Source organism: Lichenostomus cassidix, chromosome 1Aa (assembly GCF_008360975.1).
Source record: "Lichenostomus cassidix isolate B80296 chromosome 1Aa, HeHo_3.0, whole genome shotgun sequence".
Taxonomy (NCBI): domain Eukaryota; kingdom Metazoa; phylum Chordata; class Aves; order Passeriformes; family Meliphagidae; genus Lichenostomus; species Lichenostomus cassidix.
The window spans coordinates 45,075,604-45,096,913 of record NC_139480.1 but is presented as its reverse complement, the minus strand read 5'-3'; the positions used below and the strand labels follow the sequence as shown (position 1 = coordinate 45,096,913).

General features: G+C 39.3%; 1 protein-coding gene and 1 long non-coding RNA gene across 12 annotated transcripts in view; one reads left to right on the top strand and one right to left on the bottom strand.

The window, feature by feature from the left end:
* Window positions 1–2,953: 2,953 nt before the first annotated feature.
* On the bottom strand, window positions 2,954–7,629 carry LOC146443584 (uncharacterized). 3 transcript variants are annotated; one of them, XR_014848629.1, is made up of 3 exons: window positions 7,559–7,629; window positions 4,758–4,896; window positions 2,954–3,133 (listed from the first exon to the last, which is right to left on the bottom strand). It is a non-coding gene; the product is annotated as an uncharacterized LOC146443584 (long non-coding RNA). The 3 variants fall into 3 exon arrangements; XR_014848627.1 differs by having other exon boundaries at window positions 7,436–7,568; XR_014848628.1 differs by lacking the exon at window positions 7,559–7,629 and adding an exon at window positions 7,402–7,532.
* A 448-nt stretch (window positions 7,630–8,077) lies between these two features.
* The window catches only part of ANKS1B (ankyrin repeat and sterile alpha motif domain containing 1B), a 397,467-nt gene continuing 384,234 nt past the window's right edge, over window positions 8,078–21,310 (top strand). For 6 of the 9 annotated variants that reach the window (XM_085047086.1, XM_085047084.1, XM_085047081.1 and 3 more), the window contains exon 1: window positions 8,082–8,637. In XM_085047086.1, coding sequence (XP_084903212.1) covers window positions 8,504–8,637 — 134 coding nt within the window. In that variant the 5' untranslated portion in view covers window positions 8,082–8,503. Of the gene's footprint in view, window positions 8,638–21,310 lie in introns of all 9 variants that reach the window. The other 3 variants (XM_085047083.1, XM_085047078.1, XM_085047079.1) reach the window with 3 other exon arrangements.

The window sequence follows — 21,310 nt, the reverse complement described above, 5'->3', positions numbered from 1 at the left end:
ATTGCATATTTTTCCAGGATTATGCCAGCCTATTTGCATATCCATAGCAGAGTGTGTCTCTGCACTTTCTATTCTCTTGACAGAATATGGAAATAGAACATCTATCACAAATAGCTGCACCAGTCTTTTTCCAGTGTAAAAGAATATAAAGATTAATTCCTAAATGTGTTTTTCTGAAGCAGCTCCAGTTAGAAGAGTGTCATGGATATGCTGGTATTCCTGTAATCCTCTCTGCTACCTTTGCTACTGATGCTCTGGGGTAGGTCAGTATGCTATTGTGCTCTTAAAACATTCATCTTACATGTAGTAATTCTTTGTGCATGGTTCTTCCTCTGAGATCTTAGCTTTAACTTAGCTGCTGAAATAAAATTAGAGCTTTTTGCCTGGGGTTGATAGTCACCTTTGGTTCAGATGAATACTAAGTGTAAATCAAATTAATTGGCTGGTTTAGCCATAGGCTTTACCAATTATTATTTTGGACCAAGATGTATTGTATTGTTAGAAGGCTCAAAATGAAGGAGTTGCACATCACCAAACAAATTACTCATATTAATATTTTCCTCTGTAATCCAATTACACAAGAGGTAATAGAGATTAAGAAATTCACTGCATGACCATGTCCTCATGAAAAAAAGGAATAACTCTCTTCCCCAGGCAGTGCAGGACTAGCTTTCTGATTTTAATAAACACTCTAGAATGTTGTTTTGTGGGTCTTGAAGAAGTAATTAAGAATGAAGAACTTTTTACTCTTAGGCTAACTGAATAAAATATGTTGGGGCCCTAATCTTGTGCTAGGAGAAAAGTACCAGCTTCACAAAATCACCATCTCTGAAAAATGTGATATTAATTTCTTTTTTTTGGCAGACAGTAACAATCAGAATAACTGTGTGGTTATATATGTACTGTACAAAGCCACAGTAAACAATGTGCTGTGAATTTTAATTTATATACGTACAAATCAGTGTGCATACATACAGGTCCATGCTAAAATGTCATTTCTCAGAATAAATGCACATGCCTTCAAGTGGAATGCAAAGCAACACCAAGCCTATTCTAAATTAAAATATTTGAATGAAAACAATACATTAACTTGGTTTAGGTCTGTCCCCTGACCATTGTGATTCCTAAGTTCTTCTTTAGGAAAAGTAATTGGTAATTGTTTTATATTTACCTTTTCCATGTCACTTATTTTATATACTTCTATTTGTATCTCCCTATGGTTATCATTTTTTTTAAAGCTGAAGTGGCCTAGTCTATTTAGGCTTTATGAAACTGTACATCCTATATATCTGATTATAGCTCTTCTCCTTTACTGTACCTTGCTTAGTTCTGATATAATGTTTTTGGGACAGGACAACTCAGTGGTTTTATACACTGACATATTGACGCTCATTTCCTTTCCTAATAATTCCCAATAATTGTATTTGCCATTTTGATTACCATATAGCATTAAGTGGACATTCTAATAGAAATGTATGGAGATGTAACAGCAGGTTTGGAATTGTAAAAGGGGAATCCAAAATATCCCTCCACTAGAGAATTATTCCTTTCTTTTGTCAGTGTCGAGTTTCACCTCCTGTTTTACTATCTACTAGAACAATGTATACTTTCATACTCCGTTTTAGCCCATGCTATTCTGAAACCTGTTGTTTTGCTACTTTATTTCACTTATTCTCCTAAGAGGCTCTTTATGACCCTGCTGGACAGTGCAGGTCCTGGGAGAGATCTCTACACAGGTGTCCTGACAACCTCTCACTATTGTGAAAACTGGCTGTTCTTCCTTTTTACTTTCCTTCCTTTAACCTTCTTCACTCACAAGAGAATCACCCCTCTTAATAACAATTTGATTTCTTTAAACGTATTCTCTCAGGACCTTGTCAAAAGCTTTTCGGAAAGCCAAATACAAACTATTGACTGACTTGCAATTTTCTATATGCTCTTTGACTCCTCCAAAGAACTCTTACAGTAACACGAGACATGACTTGCTTCTGCAAAAGCTGTACTGAATCTTCACTATTGTATGCAGCCAGGTGCCTACCAATTTTCCAAGCATGCAAATCAGACTCAGTAGTTCTCCAGGTCCTCCTTCAAGCCCCTTAGGAGTTATTAGCATCACATTTGCCACCTTTCGCTCATCTAGTACCAAGGCCAATTGGAACAATAGCTCACACATCATCATTTTAATTTTGTGAGTGTTAGATCAGAGGTTCTTTAGACTCTTTGCGGAATTGAATCTGGTCCAGGCAAGTTATTTTTATTTATTGATTTGTTTAAACAAAGCCTTTTCTTATGGGACTGTAACACCTTGGACTTGGCCTCTAAAGAAAGGCCCTGGTAGTTGAAATGTCAAACACATTTTCACCACAAATAGTTTTATTCACTGGAAAAGAAACCTGGCCAGAACAATAATCTTGTGCAAAGTTAGCCATCTGCATCCATCATTTGTGTTAAGAATAAGCATCAAAGCTAAAACCTACAAGGACTTGGTAAATTAAAGCTAGTAGGAGAATCAGTGGAAGATTGTACATTCAGCAATGCTATACTGAGAAAAAAGAGTGCTGTATCAATTTGGTTCCATGTTAATTCCCAGTGCAACATTAATCAGAAATTTGTCTTTGTCATCTGTTTCTCCTTTTAAATATTTCTCCTATTTTTCTTTGTTGTACACCTCTTACCACCCAGCTCTCAGTCTGACAGTTACACCTTTTAAATACATATAGAGAGTTATGAACATTCCCAGATCATTACCTTAATATACTCAATTTTTTTCTGTGTGCACCATTCCTTTCCATTAACCACACTCTCTTTTGGACCCAATGAGGTCTGAAGTGACGTTGCAAAACAGCACAGTTGAAATTTCAAATACATTCTGCCTTATTGGTCATCACCATGTGAATGCACAAACACAAACACACCTAAAGAATGTATGATGCATGAGTGTTCGTGAATATTTATTATGAGGAGTGATTCACCACTACGTATTCATGTAGGATAGTTACTATTAGATTCTTCCTACCAGCTGTCTGTACTTGCAGTTGCAGTCCCTCGTCACTTGCGTGTTTTGGCTGAGACTTCTCTATGATCCTTTTTTCAGCCAGTCAGAATATGACATGTAGGCAATGTTGTACATATCCTCAGGGGAAGATAAGAAGGGGAAAATATTTTATAGTCCAAAAGAGGTTACAATGTATCAAAGATAGAAACAAGTTGTTTTTATGCAATAAACTGTGCATTAAGCAGTACAGGCAAAGCTTTAATACTGTACTTTATCTGTCAGCACACACTGGATTGGGTCATCTAATCAGCATGCTGCTCCTACCAACTTGTATCTACATTTGATTGTGCATTTCTCTCTAACGCATGAAAAATAGTCTCAGGCATATTTTGATAGCACACTGATGTAAACCTAACAGAGAGCAGAAGGATTGGATGAATAATCATACTGCTAATCCCACCTGCTGTCACACAAGAAATACATGTACAGGAATGTACAGGTACACCAGTTAACTTTAGCATCTGCCATCAGAGCAAAATCATAGTTGCATGGGAAATGGCATAGCAGACAGATTTGACTTCCTGTCAGTACTATCCCATCACCATATCCTGGAGGTTCGGCTCCCCAGCACTGACACAACCTGCTGTCTGTGTGTCCTTGACACTTTCCAGCAGTGGGACATTTCAGCCCTGTGGGGAATGCAGCACACTTCCCATGGTATATTCAGATGACTTTGTAGCTTAGTGGCTGTGAGACAGAATCAAAGTTTAATTTCTTGCTTTTCTTTAATGTGTTCAGAGCCCCATAACAATGATGCCATGGGGTCACTGCAAATGCTGAGACAGTGTCTTGCTCTTGTGCAACATCATTAAGGGACCAGTTTTCCATTCTTTTCCCCTGTAAATTTCCAACATGCTTGAAGGGAAGTGTTTATAGAAAATGGGCTCTAGTCAGAATTGTATGGTCAGAGACAGGATTGTTGTGGGTAAGTTGTCAAAAATGGGTTTTTTTCTCACGTTATTTCAGCTTCTACTTAATCGGGTGAGTCCAAGAATCCATGCAGTCTTTTAAGACCACAGCGCTCCTGGTGTTTTTATATCCCTCATGAGTTAGTTTTAGTACCTTCAGTTTCTATAATTTTCTTTTACAGTGGGGGAGGATGCAAGTCCTTTTGCATATTTCAGTGGTGAGAGCTACACTAAGCATCATGTGAGTATTATGTTGTGTCCCAGTTATTTAAACCGAGGATATGTCCGCTGTGCCATCGGCCTGCTGAGCTATCCCTGAGGAGGGCCTTCAGTAGGGCTGACCTGCAGCTGGGTTTCACCCTGGCAGGGAACCAGGACATGATGGGCATTCATGCTTGGCCTCAAGAGCTCACGGCTTGAAATTCAGGGTATTTTTTATGCTACAGATATACACTGTAAAGAGCAAAAGACAATATTGAGACTGAAAAACATTTGCCACCCGGATGCATGAAAATACTACTTTCACTTGGGCAGCCTTCACAAAAATTAGAATAGTAATCAGGCCTATTTAATTCTAATTTATTTTCTGCTGTCAAAAAGGACTGATGGTTTATGCCAGCATTTTGTGCTCTGTCTCAGAATATCCCTCAGAATTTGTAATTGGGATCTTACGTCTTCCTTATATCTTTACGTGAGAGAATTGATAATATGTTGTCCTGAAATATGATGTTAACATGCTTGCTATTCTACACAACTATTTTTTAATATCACAGATTTAGTGGTTTTTTCAATACCTGCAACTCAGTTTTTCATACTCTCTTCCATGCTTCTGCTTGAAAATAGGGAGGAAAGTCATGGAATGTTAACAAGCACCCATTTAATTTGCCTTTAAGTCAAGAGGCTGTGTGAGGAAGAAATGAAGAAGTTGTCACCCTGATAAGAGAACAAAGCCATATTGCACTGTAAAATTGTTGCATTGTAAAAACATTAAGGAAACTCCCTGCTTTTTACAGTCACTCCCAGACCTTTCAAATGACAAACCAGTTAAAGAATTTCTAGGTAGGCTAAGTGCTCTCTCTGCTATTTTAGAAAATGGAAGAAAACAGAAGGTAAAGCATATGTTGTGTTAAGAGAAATTTTGAGATTGAAGGTGTGATGCCACTTAGACACTGACAGCTGCAGTGGTCATAACTTAAAATGTCTTCACAAATACTAAAATCAAAGAGTCAAAATTCTGCTGTGATATGTAACATCACTGCTCAAAAAGCATACAATGTTTTGAAAGATTTCTTCTGTGTTTTACAAATTATTTTCTCATCTGTAACTACTGCAAATATAAAGCTGTGTTTCTACCTTCAATGTCTAATTCACTTATTTATCATACATACAACTTTTAACACTCCACACTGTTGTCCTGATATTACCAGGAGCAAAGAATGTAGGACATTTAAAAACACAAAGGAGTCCACTTAATCTAATGAATGGGTTTGACGATTTACATTCAACTCAGTCTAGATACTTTGTTTTGCCTCCTACAGTCCACTGTGGATTTCATCTCTGCAAACAGACCAGCCCAAGTTCTCAATTCTTTGCTCCAGTAGCCCTCAGAATTTATCCATGTTTAAACCTTCCATTAAATAGTGCTGCTTACGTTACTTTTTACTTTTCAAATTTTTAGAATAACTCTGCTCTGCCCTATTTGCTAATGAAATTAAATCTTCTATTTGGCCTTCACAGGTTTTTTTGGGCACCAGGCTGATGGGTTTACTAGGGTTTTGAGCATTGCTACATTCATAAAATCCTTCTGAATTTGCTGGCTAGTGCATGCATCTGCTCCATTGATATTTCTATCCTGATTCTCCATGCTGTTCTTCAACAGCTTTCTGGACGATCATTTCAATTAGAGCACAGTCTTGAGATTTTATTTTCCCAAGAAGAATTATGTAACGTTGATACTGAGTCATATTTGCCATCTGCTGATCCAACCATATAAACAATACAAATTCGTAAAAACCTGAGATTTTCCTTAGTATCTGCTTCTAATCTAATTGTTCACACATGTGCAGGTTTATGCACACACTCCTGGCCTTATGATTAGCACTTCACCAAATACTAGCACCTCTTTGGAGGCTCTCAGCACTTGCAGAAATCTCTTCATGCAAGGGATACATGTGAGAAGGTGTTTATCAGGCAATGCATGTGATTGCATACAAAATCAAAAGGAAGGCAGAAATACTGGGGAATCATAGCAACCTTAACAGAGGACTTCAAGAATTCGGAATGCAGGGGTGTTCTTAAATTATGGGTAACTTCTATGGAACTAGTTAATACTCAAGTGGCTGGCAACAAAACACAACTTTGTAGTCCAGCTTTAAATTACTGTTTTCCACTGTGACTCTCTTGTGACTAAAAACTTAAACTATAAATCCTAATTCATGTGATTATACATTTATATATTCAGACCATAATGAAACACTTGTGATCACAGAACCAGGCCTTAAAATTGCTATTTATGTCAGACTCTTTCAATAAGAAAGGCTGTAGTTACAAAATTCCTAATAATTTTATGCATGTGTCAATTTCAATTCTATGTCCTGCTGACAACATTGGAGAAGACATCATTTCACATCCTGAAACTGACAAATGATGTAAATTACATTTTCTAGCTAAAATATACTGTTTTGTTACTGTGGACAACTATATTGGAATGATAGGTCTCCATAAGAGAGACCTAAAGCCAAAGAGGTTTTCCTTTGTAAGAGAAAACCAGACCCCAGAATGAAATTTCTATCTACTTTTAAGAGATTGTTTAATTAGCTAACAAAAACACAGAAACATCTGTAGAACAGTAACTGACAAGTACCAAAACAAATAATTTGTGAAATCAACAAGGATCTTTCCACTGCCTCAAGTGTACCATAGATTAGGTGTAATAAACACTCTCTGAAAACATAACATTAGAATCCTGCCTAACACAGTGTTATTTTGCCATTGCTGCCATTGCTTCTTGTGAACACAGCTCATGGGAGAATGCCACTGATCCCGGTGGGGGAATGGTAAGGGTTCATAACTCATTTGCCTATGGTCCTGCCTACACAAATTACTAAAATGAAACAGGATCATGGGCTGTAATTCGGCTCTCACATATGCACTATCAAACGGTGCATGTGTCAAGGATGTGCCTGTGAGTTGGCCAGCAGCGAGTATTTTCAGCATCGCTTGAAAGAACCCCAAATCCAGACGGAATTATTAATTTCAGTGCCCAGAAAAGTCATACAATTTAAAAGGTCTCTGTAACAGAAGCAGGAGCTCCAGAAGGGCTGGCTGGATTTGATACCAAATATACTCAGTTACACCTCCCACCCTGGGCAGCTGAAAAGCCGCGATGCTGGCGTGCGGCAGGTGCGGGCAGTGCCGCCTGCCCGATTCGCTCCTGACCTCCGCGGGCTTTTCCCCTCTGCCCGCACCGCACCGCACCGCACCGCACCGGTGTCCGTGCGGGGCATCCTGCCGCGTCCCCGGATGCGACCAACCCCTGCTCGAGCCACCGCCTCGCACCGCCGAGCGCATTGTGCCACGCTGCCCGCGGCCGCACCTGCTGGCAACCCGCCCGGGGGTGGCTGCGTGTCCCTCAGCCCCTCCGCTCCCTCAGGCCGCCGCGCCCCTCAGCCGCCCGAGCCCGTGCCCGTGCCCTAAGGCCCTCAGCCCCTCAGCCCCCCGTGCCCGTGCCCGTGCCCGTGCCCGTGCCCGTGCCCGTGCCCCTGCCCCTGCCCCTGCCCTAAGGCCCTCAGCCCCTCAGCCCCCCGCGCCCCTGCCCTAAGGCCCTGAGCCCCTCCGGCCCCCTCCCCGTGCCCGGCGCTGCCCTCAGGCCGCTGGCAGCCGCCGCGGGGGGCGCGGCCGGCGCACCTGGCGGGGCGGGGCCGCTGGCGCTCCGCAGTGGAGCGCGGGGCGGGGCGGGGCGGGGGCGCAGCGCCCGCGGAGCGCGGGGCCGGCGGAGCGCGGGGCGGGCGGAGGGGGTGCCGCGCCCGGGCAGCCACTGGGAGCGCGCCTGCCGCGTCTCCTCAGCAACGGGCCTGGCACGGCAGCGCTGCGCCTCCTCCCTCCATCCCTCCCTCCTTGCATCCCTCCGCCCGTTCCTCCCCGCTTCCGTCCGTGCGTCCGTCCATCCGTGAGGCTCGTTATCCCCGCCAGCCCGTCCGGCACGGCGGCCGAGGCTGCCCGCTCCCCCCGCCCCATCCTGCCGGCCGGGGCTGTGTGTGCATGGAGTGGGGGGGAGGTTCTTTCTTGGCCTCGTCCTCTCTCTCTGCTTCCCTCCCCCCTTTTCCACACTCCACCCAGAAATGATCCAGTGAAACTAGGAGGAGGTGATTCTCCTCCTCCCTCCTGCTGCTGCTCCTGCTGGTCTGGAAGGGACTGCAGGAATCTCTGCTCTGCTCTGCTCTGAGGCAGGCTCTGGGGAGGGGACACCGTTCTGTGCGGGGAGGGGGCCGCTGTGGCCCGGGGTGCAGCTCTCCCGTGCGGGGCTGCTCGGTTCCCGACCATGGGCAAGGACCAGGAGCTGCTGGAAGCCGCTCGCACTGGGAATGTGGCTCTGGTGGAGAAACTCCTCTCTGGGAGGAAAGGAGGGATCCTGGGCAGTGGATCTGGAGCTATTCCCTTATCCAGCTTATTGAGGTAGGGACATCGTTCCCCATCAAATGCTGGGGATATTAACCTCTTCTTCCTTATCATCATTATCATCGACCCTCTCATCTTCATTTCCATTCCCGCATTCTTCATAGTAACAATAAATCGTTCACTCTCGTGCCAAGTACAAGCGTGCCAGGGTTTAAAGTCACAGGCAGTCATTTTATTAATATAGTGGTTCTGAATTTCCTGCCTTCAATGCGTCTGCAGGGTCCTTGTTCATTCTGTTACTAGCTGTGGTGCAGAACTTATATTTTGACTGCTGGGCTAATATACAGAATGTATTAACTACCCTTCCTTTGATATTTCCGTCTTCAAATTGCTACTTTAATCTCAGCTGGAAGTGTTTATCACACACAAGGCATTGCATTGTGGAATCCTGTGTAAAAAGACATAGCTTCACCCCATACCCTCACCCATAGCTGCTACTGTCGCTTGCAGAAGAAATTAGGCTTGCCATCGTAATAAGCCTACAAAACAAAGAAAGGCAATCTTTTTTGTGGGAGATCATTGAGGCAGAGGAGGTGTCAAACTTAGGGAGCAGATTAGGTAAGAGTAGCATTACTTTCAAGGTACCTGGATTTAGTCGAGTGAAACTGGGTTACTGGCCATGTTGGGTGACAGGGCTTAACTTTAGTCATTAGTTGTATCTCCTGCAATCTACAGCATAGCTTTGACCGTAAATTTCATCATGCTCTTAAGTCAGAGCATTGTCACAATCATTTATAGCATTTGACTGTATTCAGAGCAGAGCAGGTTTGCAGCACACAGTCCAGTGCTAGTGTTCAACACTAAACTAGGCACAGCAGAAGAAGACAAAATGAACTGAAACACTGTTGACCTAGAACTTGAATAAACTGGGGGGTTGTTTTTTTGTTTCTTAAAGAAAGAAATGGCCTAGCACAATGGAAATTGATTAAATGAAAATATATTTCTGATTCTATTGCCAGTGCCTTCTTGTCAAGGTATTTATATTATTTCACAGTTCCCTACCAGGGAAAATTTAGTGTTAACTCTCCAAATTATATTGTTTAAACTCTGTTACAAAATCTTGCTATTCTAAAGCTTAGTGCTGTAAACAACAACAGTTCAGGTGTTCATAGTTTACCTAAGTTCTGTGGTGCCCCAGTTCAATTAGCTATTGCACCATTGTTGAATTACTAACCCATTGACCAAAATCAAAACACACCATGTGATTGCTTTTAGTACTGTACTCGAGTAGGCTGCTTAGGAAGAAGTATGCCAGATAGTCAGTTGAATTTGAAATATGATACCCACTTTTCTAAGTACAGAGGTAAGTTCACTTCAGTGCAATGACTAGCCATTTATAATCTAGTTCTAATGCACGATTTGTGTAGTGGCTTTTTCCAGGGCTAGTGCCTGTGCTGTATTCTTGCACTGTTAATTTCATGTTGTATATCATAAGTGCTGTATATCCAGAGGGAGTGTATTTTCTTGTGCTTGCCTTTCCTTATTAAACAGCATTGTTCTGTGTTGTGTACACAGAACACGTGAACCATGTGTTTTGTATATACAGATGGGTCATCACAGTCATTGTTTGTTACTCAGGATTTAAGTATTTTAGGTTGTAAAGTCAACTGGCTGGTTTTTTTCCTGCAAGTGCACTTAGCTTAAAGAGAAGTAAAGCAGAGTAAAACATATACTGTTTAATTTATGATATTTCTGACTAATGTTAACAAGAATGTCTATGGCTTCTGTAAATGCAATTTCAAAAATTAAGGGTGAACTTTCAGCTGTATGCTGCATCCGGCTGTATGATGAAATATTTCTAATTTAGAAGGAATTCAGTAATGGTGGAATGCATAAATGTTCATAATCAAACACACTATGCAACATAAGACTTTTTAGAGGGCTCAGCAGGAATGCTCAAAGCAGAAACTACTATGCATTATAGTAAATGTTTTTCAAGAAAGAATTATATGTGACAGGTATTTTGACATAGCTTTTTTTTTTGTTTTGGAGATGTTCCATGATCTAACTGATGCCATTAATTATGGATTAAGTCCAGAATGACATGCAAGATTAAGGTTGATCTATCTTGGTACAGAAAACATGGAAACAAAATGAGTTACTGAGAGTGATACGAACATCTTGATCCTGTTTGGGAAATCAATGCTTACTGAAAATAGCAAAGTTGTAGAAGAGCTGTAATTGTACAATATAAAAGTTTGAATTTGAGTGGGATCCAAAGATTTTTTAAATAGAAAACCTATTGCAGAAGTTTACTAGTGGAGCTACTCTGGTATTTTTGCATACAGTCTATTATAATAAAAACTTCTTTTGAAAGTTGTTAAAAAAAAGCAACAGAGAAAAATGTAGGGACATAATTTTCTTCATTTTATATAATCTTTAGGAGTCATGTTTGACAGTAACTCGTGTTGTTTTGTTGATCAATTTTATTGCTCAATTTCTAAAATGGTGCCCCCGGACTGTATGTGTCCCACTGTAGTGAGAAAGGTCCTTGTTGCTCTTTCTTTCTCCTTTTGGCAATGCTGTTTCTAGCATTTGGTTGGAAAAGTCCAATTTTTTCAGGATGCAAATGGACTAATACTGTGCCTGTTGTGTTGGTCTGGGTAGTAATAGTGCATTTTCTCTTTGGATTTCTTTGAAGTGCTGGAGACAACTCAGTTTATGTAGGTGAACTCTCTATGTCTAGAAACCTTTCTTTTTGGGTGGAAATTTGCTTTAAAGTAATTATATGCCTTGTGAATGACATTTAATATTCATAAATCGACAAATACACATTGATTGTTATCTGAACCAATGATGTCCTATTTACATTTTTATAACAGCTTTTTTTTTTTTCTTAAGAGTTAATGTTTTCTGTGAAACTTGAGAGGAAAAAAAGGGCAAACTTTTGTATGGTTATTCTATAGCTGGACCTGTTTGTTGATGTTAATTGCAGACTAAGTTATCTTGTTGTTGTTGTTCAGGACAACAGTTGTCCTGAACAATCAGTTGTTCAGGACAACAGCTCTGTTCTGGAAGGCTATTTAAGCACACATATAAATGTATGAATGAATTCCTGCGAGAATTTAAACACCTGCCTAGAGTATGTGCAAAGTGCATAAAAATGATGTATGCTTAATTAAGACCTCATATACACCCAGATATCTGTAATAGTTACTGTATAATACCTCTTGTCCAAATTGGTTTATCTGAAAGAATAATCAGTGATGCTTGACTGTGTGGACTCAGTAACTTGTGTCAGTTCAGGAGAAGTGCTGTGAGGCTGCTCTGGGTCAGTTTGTGTCCCCTGCCTCAATCTCTGTAGTTTGCCCTTTATAAAACAAGGTTGTGGATGAATATAGTGAAAGTGAATTCCTCAGGTGCTAAGATCAGCATAAGGCATTGCAACCTACTAGAGCAAGTAACCTGAGTAAACATCTGACATAACTTACTTGCTTAAACCTGGGTACCTCCTGGTATTTTAGGTGCCCAGGTGTTTCTGGGGCAGCTGAATGGATTGATAGACTGTCAAAGAACCAGAAACTCTGGGGATCTATCTAAATTCCAGGTGTGATACACTGGGACCTCTAAAGCTGTGTTACATGGTTTGCCTGCAGACTCCAACCCAAAATCTTAGTGCAAGGCTGGGAACTCTACTTTTACTATGAAACAAGGATATTTTGAGACACCTCATAGAGCATTCAAAGTTTAGAAGACTGAAGTCTGTGTTTCTTTTCTCTGTTTCTTTGGGGATTACGCTGTCTGGAATTGTCATACATTAGTACATTAAATATGTTTCATATTTTTTAAAAAAACTTTTTTAAGTTTAAAATTAGGGTTTTTTTTCTTGATTGCAAATAGAATTTTCACATGTTTTTACATGATTTCACTATTCCAGTGTAAACACAAAAACTTGACAGTAAAATCCCACATCTCTCTAACAGAACATATAATTTAATTACTCTATCCCAAATCCTTAAATGTATATTAAAGGATTTAACACGTAGAAAGGGTAAAGTATTTCTAACAAACCTGATATTTTCAATTTACTTAATTTGATTATGTCTGTATACATAGCATGTTTTAATTGACCAACCAGTTTCTCATTGTTGGATAGACAGCCTTCATTTCTTTCAGTGTTTTTAGGAAAAATGACTTTGAAGGTTTTAATGTATCTCAGACACCCTACCTCATTGTGCCACATGTAGTCTTGTACATGTGTGTTTGCTATATGTTACAAGCAAGAATGGGTAGTTTTTGATTATATGCTAGTTTTTAATCTTTTTATACTGCTCTGTTAAAAGAGCTTTGGATTTTTAACAGGGCTGTGGGATTGAATATTAATTAATATGAACTGGCACAGAGTAGTAGGGAAGGTTGAATTGGCCCTTTTTTGCTCTTTGTTGGCTGATGCCATTACCCAGCATGAGAGGGCGGAGCAGCCTGCCTGGAGCTGGTTTTTTCCCCTTCCACACTTGGCACTGTGGCAGGGAATGGCTCCGCTCTTAGCTCAGCCTTGCTTAGTGCAGCTACACCATGGATAGGCCTGGCCCAAGTTATTTCTCTTCTAAAGTATAAGAAACACGGCAAGCAGATTGTCAGGCTGGGAGTTGCAATCTGTTTCCTCGTCTGTTTCTCAGAGCAGTGTCTTGCTTGCAGCAAAGCCACAGTTTAGCCTGATGGCCTCCGTGCATGCTGAAAACCACACAGATCCTCTTCTGTCCTTGTGCAGAGCCCTCTGATTCATTCAGCTTCCTTTGCAAAAACAGATGACAGTTGGTAGGGCTTGTAGAGCAGAAAGTATTTAAAATGTCGAAATACCTTATGAAGCTTTAGTTAACAGTTTTAAAGTTTTTTCATGTTATAATTTAAATAACAAATGGATCAACTTGTCAACAAGGAGAAGGGGACCACTTTTGTTTTTCATTACAAATAGCATTGTTTAAAGTAATGGGAACTTTTTTAGGTTCTTCTATAAGGAGATTGTATTATGTGAGGCTGGCAGTACCAGCATTCTGGGCTCACACATTTCCAAGGTCACTTGTTACTATATTAGAAGGTATTTTTTTCAGACAACCAGCACAGATAATAAGATGGAAAGTATTTATTACATAGTTAAATGGGGCATCCAGTTAGTCTATGTTTATTTCTAATTTTAGTTATAGTACTTTTAATTGATGAAGGTGTTTGTAGTGACGTTGTAAGCAGAGACCAGCATTCCCAGATTTCCCAATTACCTTCTTTATCCTGTTAGAATAAGTAACTTAATTCTTTTCAGGACATTTTTGATCTTTCTTCCTTTTGCCTTTCAGTATGGAGTGCAAATTAATAACCAGGGCAACACTTAGTTTATACTTTTTGGTATCAGTGATAGTTGATTGCTGCCTTGACTCTGCTTGTTTGCCCTTTCAAGGCTAAGATCTCTTAGCCTACATTTTGTTATCTTCTACTTTTCTCAGACTTATTTTTATTCTCATTTTTATAAATGCTTTCAATCAAAGTTCAGACAACATTTTATCTATTAAATTCCTTAGATTTTTTCTACAGTTTGAGATGTTAACTATATGTAAATGTAGCAATATAACAGTATCCAGGCCATCTGGTAGATGGTTAAGGACAAGGCAATTCACAAAGTCTGTGTAATAAATCTTCCCTAGGAGTTCAGCATGATCCCTGATTCAGGCTCTGTAGTTAAACTCTATGGATAGACTTCTCACTTCTTACTCCAGAACTTTTTTTTCTGAGTATTGGTCAAGTGTATGTTCTATTAATTTTCTAAAATGTTAGATGATATGCAAGAAATGATCCGCAACAACTGTAGATCTAGTGTAAAACCTACCAAGGTAATTTTATCTGCCTGTAGATAGGATCAAGATATGGTAGCAGTGCTGGGAGGACTGATGGACTTTATGATGGAACCAGGCAGACTAGCAAGGGAAATTTGACAGATGTGTTAAAAGGAGAAGGTAAGGAAAAACCTTCACAAAGTTGAAATGTCCATAACTTAAAAAATACTTCTAGAATTCTTGTAGAATTCTTAGCCACTAGGTGGTTGCTGTCTAACTCCACACAGGGCCCTGTAAATTCATTGTGATCGATGCATGGCTGTGAGAGGGTGTGATCAACAGTACAAAATCCAGCTGTTGGTACCTACTATCTATGTTCTCAGGATTCAAGGGCCAGTATTGATTGCAGTATATCAAGTATAGCGGGTTTGTAGATGACACCAAATTGGGGAGAAGCCATTCATATGGAGAATTGCTGTAAAGAAGGACCTGGGCATTCTGGAGAAATGGGCTCCTTGGAGCCTCATGAAATTCAGGCAAAAACGTTGTATAGTCCTTCAGCTGGGAAGGAATAGCCTCTTACACCACCACGGGCTCTTATGTTGGACAGGTTTGTGACATGTTAGTTGTTACAAAACCACAGATAGCACATTTAGTCTTAGAGTTTACACATTAGTAAGTTCTTTCTCCTGTAAGAATGGTGCGATTTGTGTGTGGATTTTCTCCTAATCTTTCATAGAATGGACAAGTGTGAAATAGGTTAAGCTGTAAAGTCTTCCTGTTGTCACAGTGTGAGAAGGAAATACATGCCTTTTAGAAAAAGTTAGAGAAAAGAAGAATTTTATTAATCAGTTGGGAATATCTTTTGGACGAGGTATTTTCCCACTGAATATTGCTTGAATTTTAAATCTTCATGATACAACTTTCCAGTATTGTTTTTACTGGTAATTCTGAGAATTAACTTTTGAATTTTGTGTCTTCCATGTTTGTTTACTGACTTGTCAGGGTAATTGTTTTTTATTTTTACATGTCACTCAATATGAATTGTGAATCTCTATGTCTAGGTTATTTTTTGCAAATTAACCCCCCAGCATATTAATATTAGCAATTCAACCCGAGAATCTCAATGAAGACATTGGTAAGGTTTCTTAAAGACATAATTTGCGCTTATTTTTAGTTTTCAGTTTTCTCAAGTAATTATTTATCCACTTCCATGTCCTCCTTGTCATCTGTATAGTTAATTTGTCAAAATATGCTCATGAGTGATTTGCAATCACTTTGCTTCCTGTTTTGTGCACATTTATTGCAGAGCAGTATCTTGCATAACCAAGTGGTAGATCTGGCAGGGATCTTCTCACATAATGTGCACAAGTAATGTTTCAGAGAACTAAATACATCATTTGTGGAAATAAAGCATACGGTATGCAGTATATGTATATGTTGCAAATCTGTTGTTTGCCTGTCACAAGTTAAATCTATCCCCTCTATTCCTGCTTTCCTGTAGACTGTGTAAGTCTTGATTTCAGAAGGAGAGGAGTCATGTCATAAGCAGAAAATGAAGCCTCTAAAGGTATGGAGTAGGTATATGTTCTGAGTGAGGAGATGAGGGTAGAAGACAGGTGGAGACCTGGATCAAGGTATTTGGAATGGTTTGGCAAGCAGTTGTGTATAAAGCTCTGAAAGGGCTGGAATGCTACAAGTGGTTGGCAAAGGAAGTGGGTAAAGAATTAGGATTAGGAATGAGGACTGAGACTGACCATGGCAGTTAGCAGTGCTGAGGAGAGTGAGATAAGTTTAGGAGATGAGCTGCGAGGAATAGGGAAGAATAAAGAAAAATTCATTCAGCAGAATGGAGAGGAAATGTACATGCACTGAAATACAGTTTTCATTCAAATCTTGACATTTTCATATTTCCTTGCTATATTTGTGAAATTGCAAACTGTCTCCTTTTACTGCTAAAATAAATTGCTATAATAGTGGTTAATAAAGGGCCACCAGTCATGCTATTAGATAAAGTGGAAGAAGTGGTTGTGATAAATCATCTAGTAAAGTTTTGCCAAGATGATGCTGCATGGTGAAATTTCAGTTTTAGCTTGCTTTTTTATGAATGACAAAAACAAGGTTGCCAGCACAGTTTTTATGTACCCCACTGATATCCCACTGAAAGCAGGCATTACATGTTTTTTTTTTTTTTAAATGACACAATCTGTGGTCTTTTTTTTACCTCAGTTGTGGCCCAGGATAGACAGTTCTCATTAAATAAGCAATTATTCAGCATTTTTAACTACTATTCAGTGTTTAGCCCTGAGCCTTATTTTCTGCACACAATTCAAACCCTTCTGTAGGAAAAGAATGATTAGTTTTTCTCCTGGGCTTTTCTTTTGGTGATGTTTGTCACTATGGTATCTGACTGCTTCACAGCATTAATGAGTTTACTGTCCCTGTACTTCTGTGCCTGTGTGGGGGTTTTAATATCTGCACTTAAAAATGCTGACTGAAACACTCTTAGATTGTGGTGAGGAGTATGCATTGAATTGGTGTTTCCATCTGGTGAATTCAATGAGCTCGTTTTTCACAGTATTAATATATTTAGTGTAAAATTATAGGAGTGGCTCTTCTTGGTCAGAATGGATTGGATGTCTGTCTAGCAAAGTGCTCTTCAGTTTTGACTGGGAGTTAAGAGCCTGTTCTTAGAAGAATATAGTGGCAAAGCAAACATATAGTGTGTAACAGTTTCTCCAGTGTTTTAACAGCTTTTAGCAATTTAAAGCAGCTTTTTACAACAGATGTATTGTCTTTGTATTAAATAGTTCCAGTCAATTTTTCTTCCATGCGTTTGCTCAGTAGGTCTTTGAAGCAATGCAAATTTTTAGCATTCATAGCATCTCACAGCAAGGGTTTCACATCTTAATGAAGTATTATGTGAAGAACATTCTCTATAAATTAAGTAGCATTTTATACGTTCAAATGTATAAAGATCTGTTCAGATATTCAGAGATTTGTTTGTGGAGAGCAGACACGGATAGAATTCAGTTCTGTGGAGCAGCATTAAACTGCTGTTCCTGTTCTTGCCTTGTTTAATTGATTTAATAACTATAAATGCACCTTTTAATACCTTTGATTTTCAAAAAGAAAAGAATTTTTATTAAATCATCCCCATTCTAGGCGATAGGCCTTCAGCTGTTCCAAGATCAGCATTCATTGCACAATAAGAGGAAATCACGTGATTAAGGCTAATACCTATGTGTTAACAGGATGACTTAGCATCAGAGCTTTAATCCTTGCCTTTGCAATCTCACCAATTTTTAATAAACTTTTTTGTATACAGTTATGTACACATTTCCACAGAAATGTATTTTTCCAGAGAAAAATATATTTCTTTTGAGAATGTAAATATGGACTGTCCACATAGTGGTGAACAGAGCATAAAAGAATTTGGAGATACCTCTAATAACTTTAAAAAACTTCAACTCCTGATGTGTATCTAATATCTTTATGAAACATTATGTAGAATTTGAGGTGTTGGAGGATGTTTTTTCTGGTTTTTTTCTTCTTTTCAGCGGGTAATGATATGCATTTGAACGAGGTTCCCATTATATTACCTGAAACAGCAAAGATGAGGCAAGAAAAATCAAACTTTAATTGCTGAAAGCAATATGAAGATGAAATGAAGCAGCTGTGTGTAGGGGAAGGATGTTATTTTCCTCTCTTCTCTTGTGGGAAACAGTTATTGAGGAAATAGCAAGGTCATTTCCCAGTGATGAAATGTTTCTTCTTATGCCCTAGAAAGATAGTTTGAGGCATAAATGGGATGTGTATCATTTTCCCACTTAAGCTGTGAACCAGAACTAATGAGTTACTTCAGAAGTGAGGCCATTCCTAGTCCATGGTACTCACTGTGTTGGTACTGCTTAACCCAAAAAAGAGAGAAGCTTCAGCATTGAGCATCCATGTCTCTGTCATTCAAGCAAGAAGGAGTTACATAGTTATAAATGGCATAAAAGGAGTAGAAGCAGCAGAGATCTTGTCATGTGTCTCCAGTGCATTAATAGTTTTTGCTATGACATGAATTGTTGCAATGTTTGCTCTTCTTCTTTTGCTTTAAAGCTCAACTGGTAGTAACAGGGCACAGACTGAAGAAATAAGCTTTGAGAAAAGCAAGTGAGGTTGCTTAGAAGTGTCTGCTTTTTAAAATGCCGTGGGAGCATCCTCCTTGTTAGGCTGCTTATTTCAGTAGTCAACCTCCAGGGAATAAATCAGCTAATTATGATGGTGGTAAGAGACAAAGAGATTTCTTTCCTTTCCCTCAGTAACTAAATATTATTTTCATAGGATTTTTTACCATCATCATCACCTCTTCTTTTACCACTGAAACTGTGAAGCTCAGCTTGAAAAGGGGGAAAAATTTAGGATGTAAAGAATCTTGTGGTTGCCTATGCCAGCCTTAAAAAAGAGAACCTTTCTGCAGATACTCATCTCAAGGCCAGGGAGCCCATATGAATAAAAAAAGGAAGATCAACTTAATGATTTTGGAGAATGCAGAAGCCACTAGGCTAGAAAATAGCATGGAAAAATTTAACATAAAGCAGAATTCATTGGGTAGTTTGAAAGAACAGACACAGTGTTGATAAAAAGTGTAAGATCAGGGGTACAGAACTGATTTGAAAAGTGGGGCATGATAATTTCCTGGATGAAGTGGTAGAGGACCGCTTTCAGAACCATCCTCAAAGACTTATGGAAACTTAAGAAGTGGCAAATAAGTTTATTTAGAGAGTGACAAGAAAATACACGCAGGTGGCTGGATGTGTTCTGGTCTTTGCCCAAGAAACCCATAGCACATGTGGATAAATCTGCCTAGCTACTTGGGAAAATGCCAAAACCAAACCCACTATCTCTGAAAAATGGCAGAAGGAAGGAACTCAGTCACTTAGTGGTATTTCTATTTAAATGTGTTCTTGGGTTAAAAAAAACTTGGTCAAAAATGAAAAGGAGGCCTCAGGATTATTTTTTTAAAGGATGGAGCCAGGATGTCTAGACTTCTTTCAAAGAAAGTTTACTACTTTGGCTGGTCTTCATAGTAGCTAATTACCCAGATCTCCTTTGAAAGTGTGACTTTGTTAAATTACACAAGATGTCACCATCTCTGGGTGTCACAATTCCTAAAGAGGAATTAAGAACAATTATTGCAGAAGGTCAGTTCACATCATTCATCTCTCTTGATAAGTTTCATTTGATTTGTGAGTTGCTGTGGCACTGTCAGTAGTTCCAGCAACTGTCATGCACCATGCATTATTACAGTCTTCTGGGGTTCTTGGAAAAGTCCAGAATACAGCTGAGATCTTCCCAAGGAAAATGAACTTTTAGGTAAAACTAACAATTCATTATATTCCTGGAAAGTTTGGTCCTTGGGAATTTTCTTTCTCAGCTCTATAGAAAGCAATCTATACACCAGATTCATTTCACCAGTATTGCATTACCAAACTTCCTGGGCATCATATGCACCTCGGGGAAAGCTTACAAAACTCTGCAAAGGAAGGCTTTATTTTCACTGTAGCTAAAAGGCAGATGCTACCTTTCAAAGCAGTTGAATTGACACTCACATGAGGAGTTGTCAGGAACTGTTTCAAATGAGTGCAGATTTATCAGAGCAGCAAAGGAGGCTGTCCTGACTGCATTAGCACTGCTCAGGGCATACTTCTAATCAGCTGCAATTTTAGTCACACGGCCTAACATTCAGATCATCACAGGCAAATGCACTATAATTTTGATGACAAATCTCTTTCCCTTTGCTACTCCGTTAGGGCACATTATTACACATTTAAGCATACAGAACTTGACAATAATATGAATGATTAGAGTAGTTGTTTTTCATTTAAAGTTGGTATTTAAACCACTTCTGATTCATATAGGTATTTCTTTCTAAAGGTGTTTTAAGTTTAGTTTTCATGGGCATTATGTAAAGAGTTTTAGCTAGATTTGAAAATGCTTAGAAACCTGGTAACAAACACCTGGGACTAAGGCTAGTGATTTGTGACCTACCTTAAAAATTGTCAGAAAAGGAAAAGGTAGTCTGAATTTAACTTTTCATTTGAAGTGTAATATGTCTCTTAATTTGGTATTGTGTTGCTATGCTGAAGAAGGCTGTATGTGATATAGTATCTGATTTTTTTCTGTCACATTGAAGTGGTTGGGTTTTTTTTGAGCGTACTTTTGGGTCACTAAGCATATGCTCTGAGTAGCAATCCCAGTATCCAAAGAGAGGTTTGCCTTGTATCCCTTCGAATGGATTCTCAGGCTTAAGCTGGGATCATTTATCTTTAGCATAGCAGCTGAAGACTTGCACACCTAAACATTAGTTCATGTTCCAAGAGAAGAAAATGCATTATGGCTGACAGTAATGTATTCTGTAACTAGACACTGACCATATTCATGATACTGTGTAACAGTGTTACTGCGCTAAATATTACACATCTCCAATTCTCTTAGAGCTTTGATCATTAGATTCTCTTTTCCATTTGAAACACTATCAAGTTGTGTTTATGTGTTTCACTGTTAATCAATAGTGAGCTAGCCTATCAATTTCTCAATAGGTCAGTATTTTCCACTACAGCTTAAAAACCTAAATGTAAGTAATTGCTCACTTTATCTTCACACATTTTTTTTTTCTCCTCTTGCGGGATGTTACTTCAATGCTAATGAGACAGGGCTGGGTATCACCATCCTCCAGAAAATAATGCAAGTGGGAGAAAACATACTGAAGAAATTGTGCAAATAAATTTGAGTTATGTCTTGTCTATATAGGAAACCTTGACAAATCTTGCAATGAGCTCAGTCACAGTTAGGTAGTTATGTGTTCATTTTATAGATCTCTGCTTCAGTGAAAAGAGCCAAGTTCCTTTTCCTAG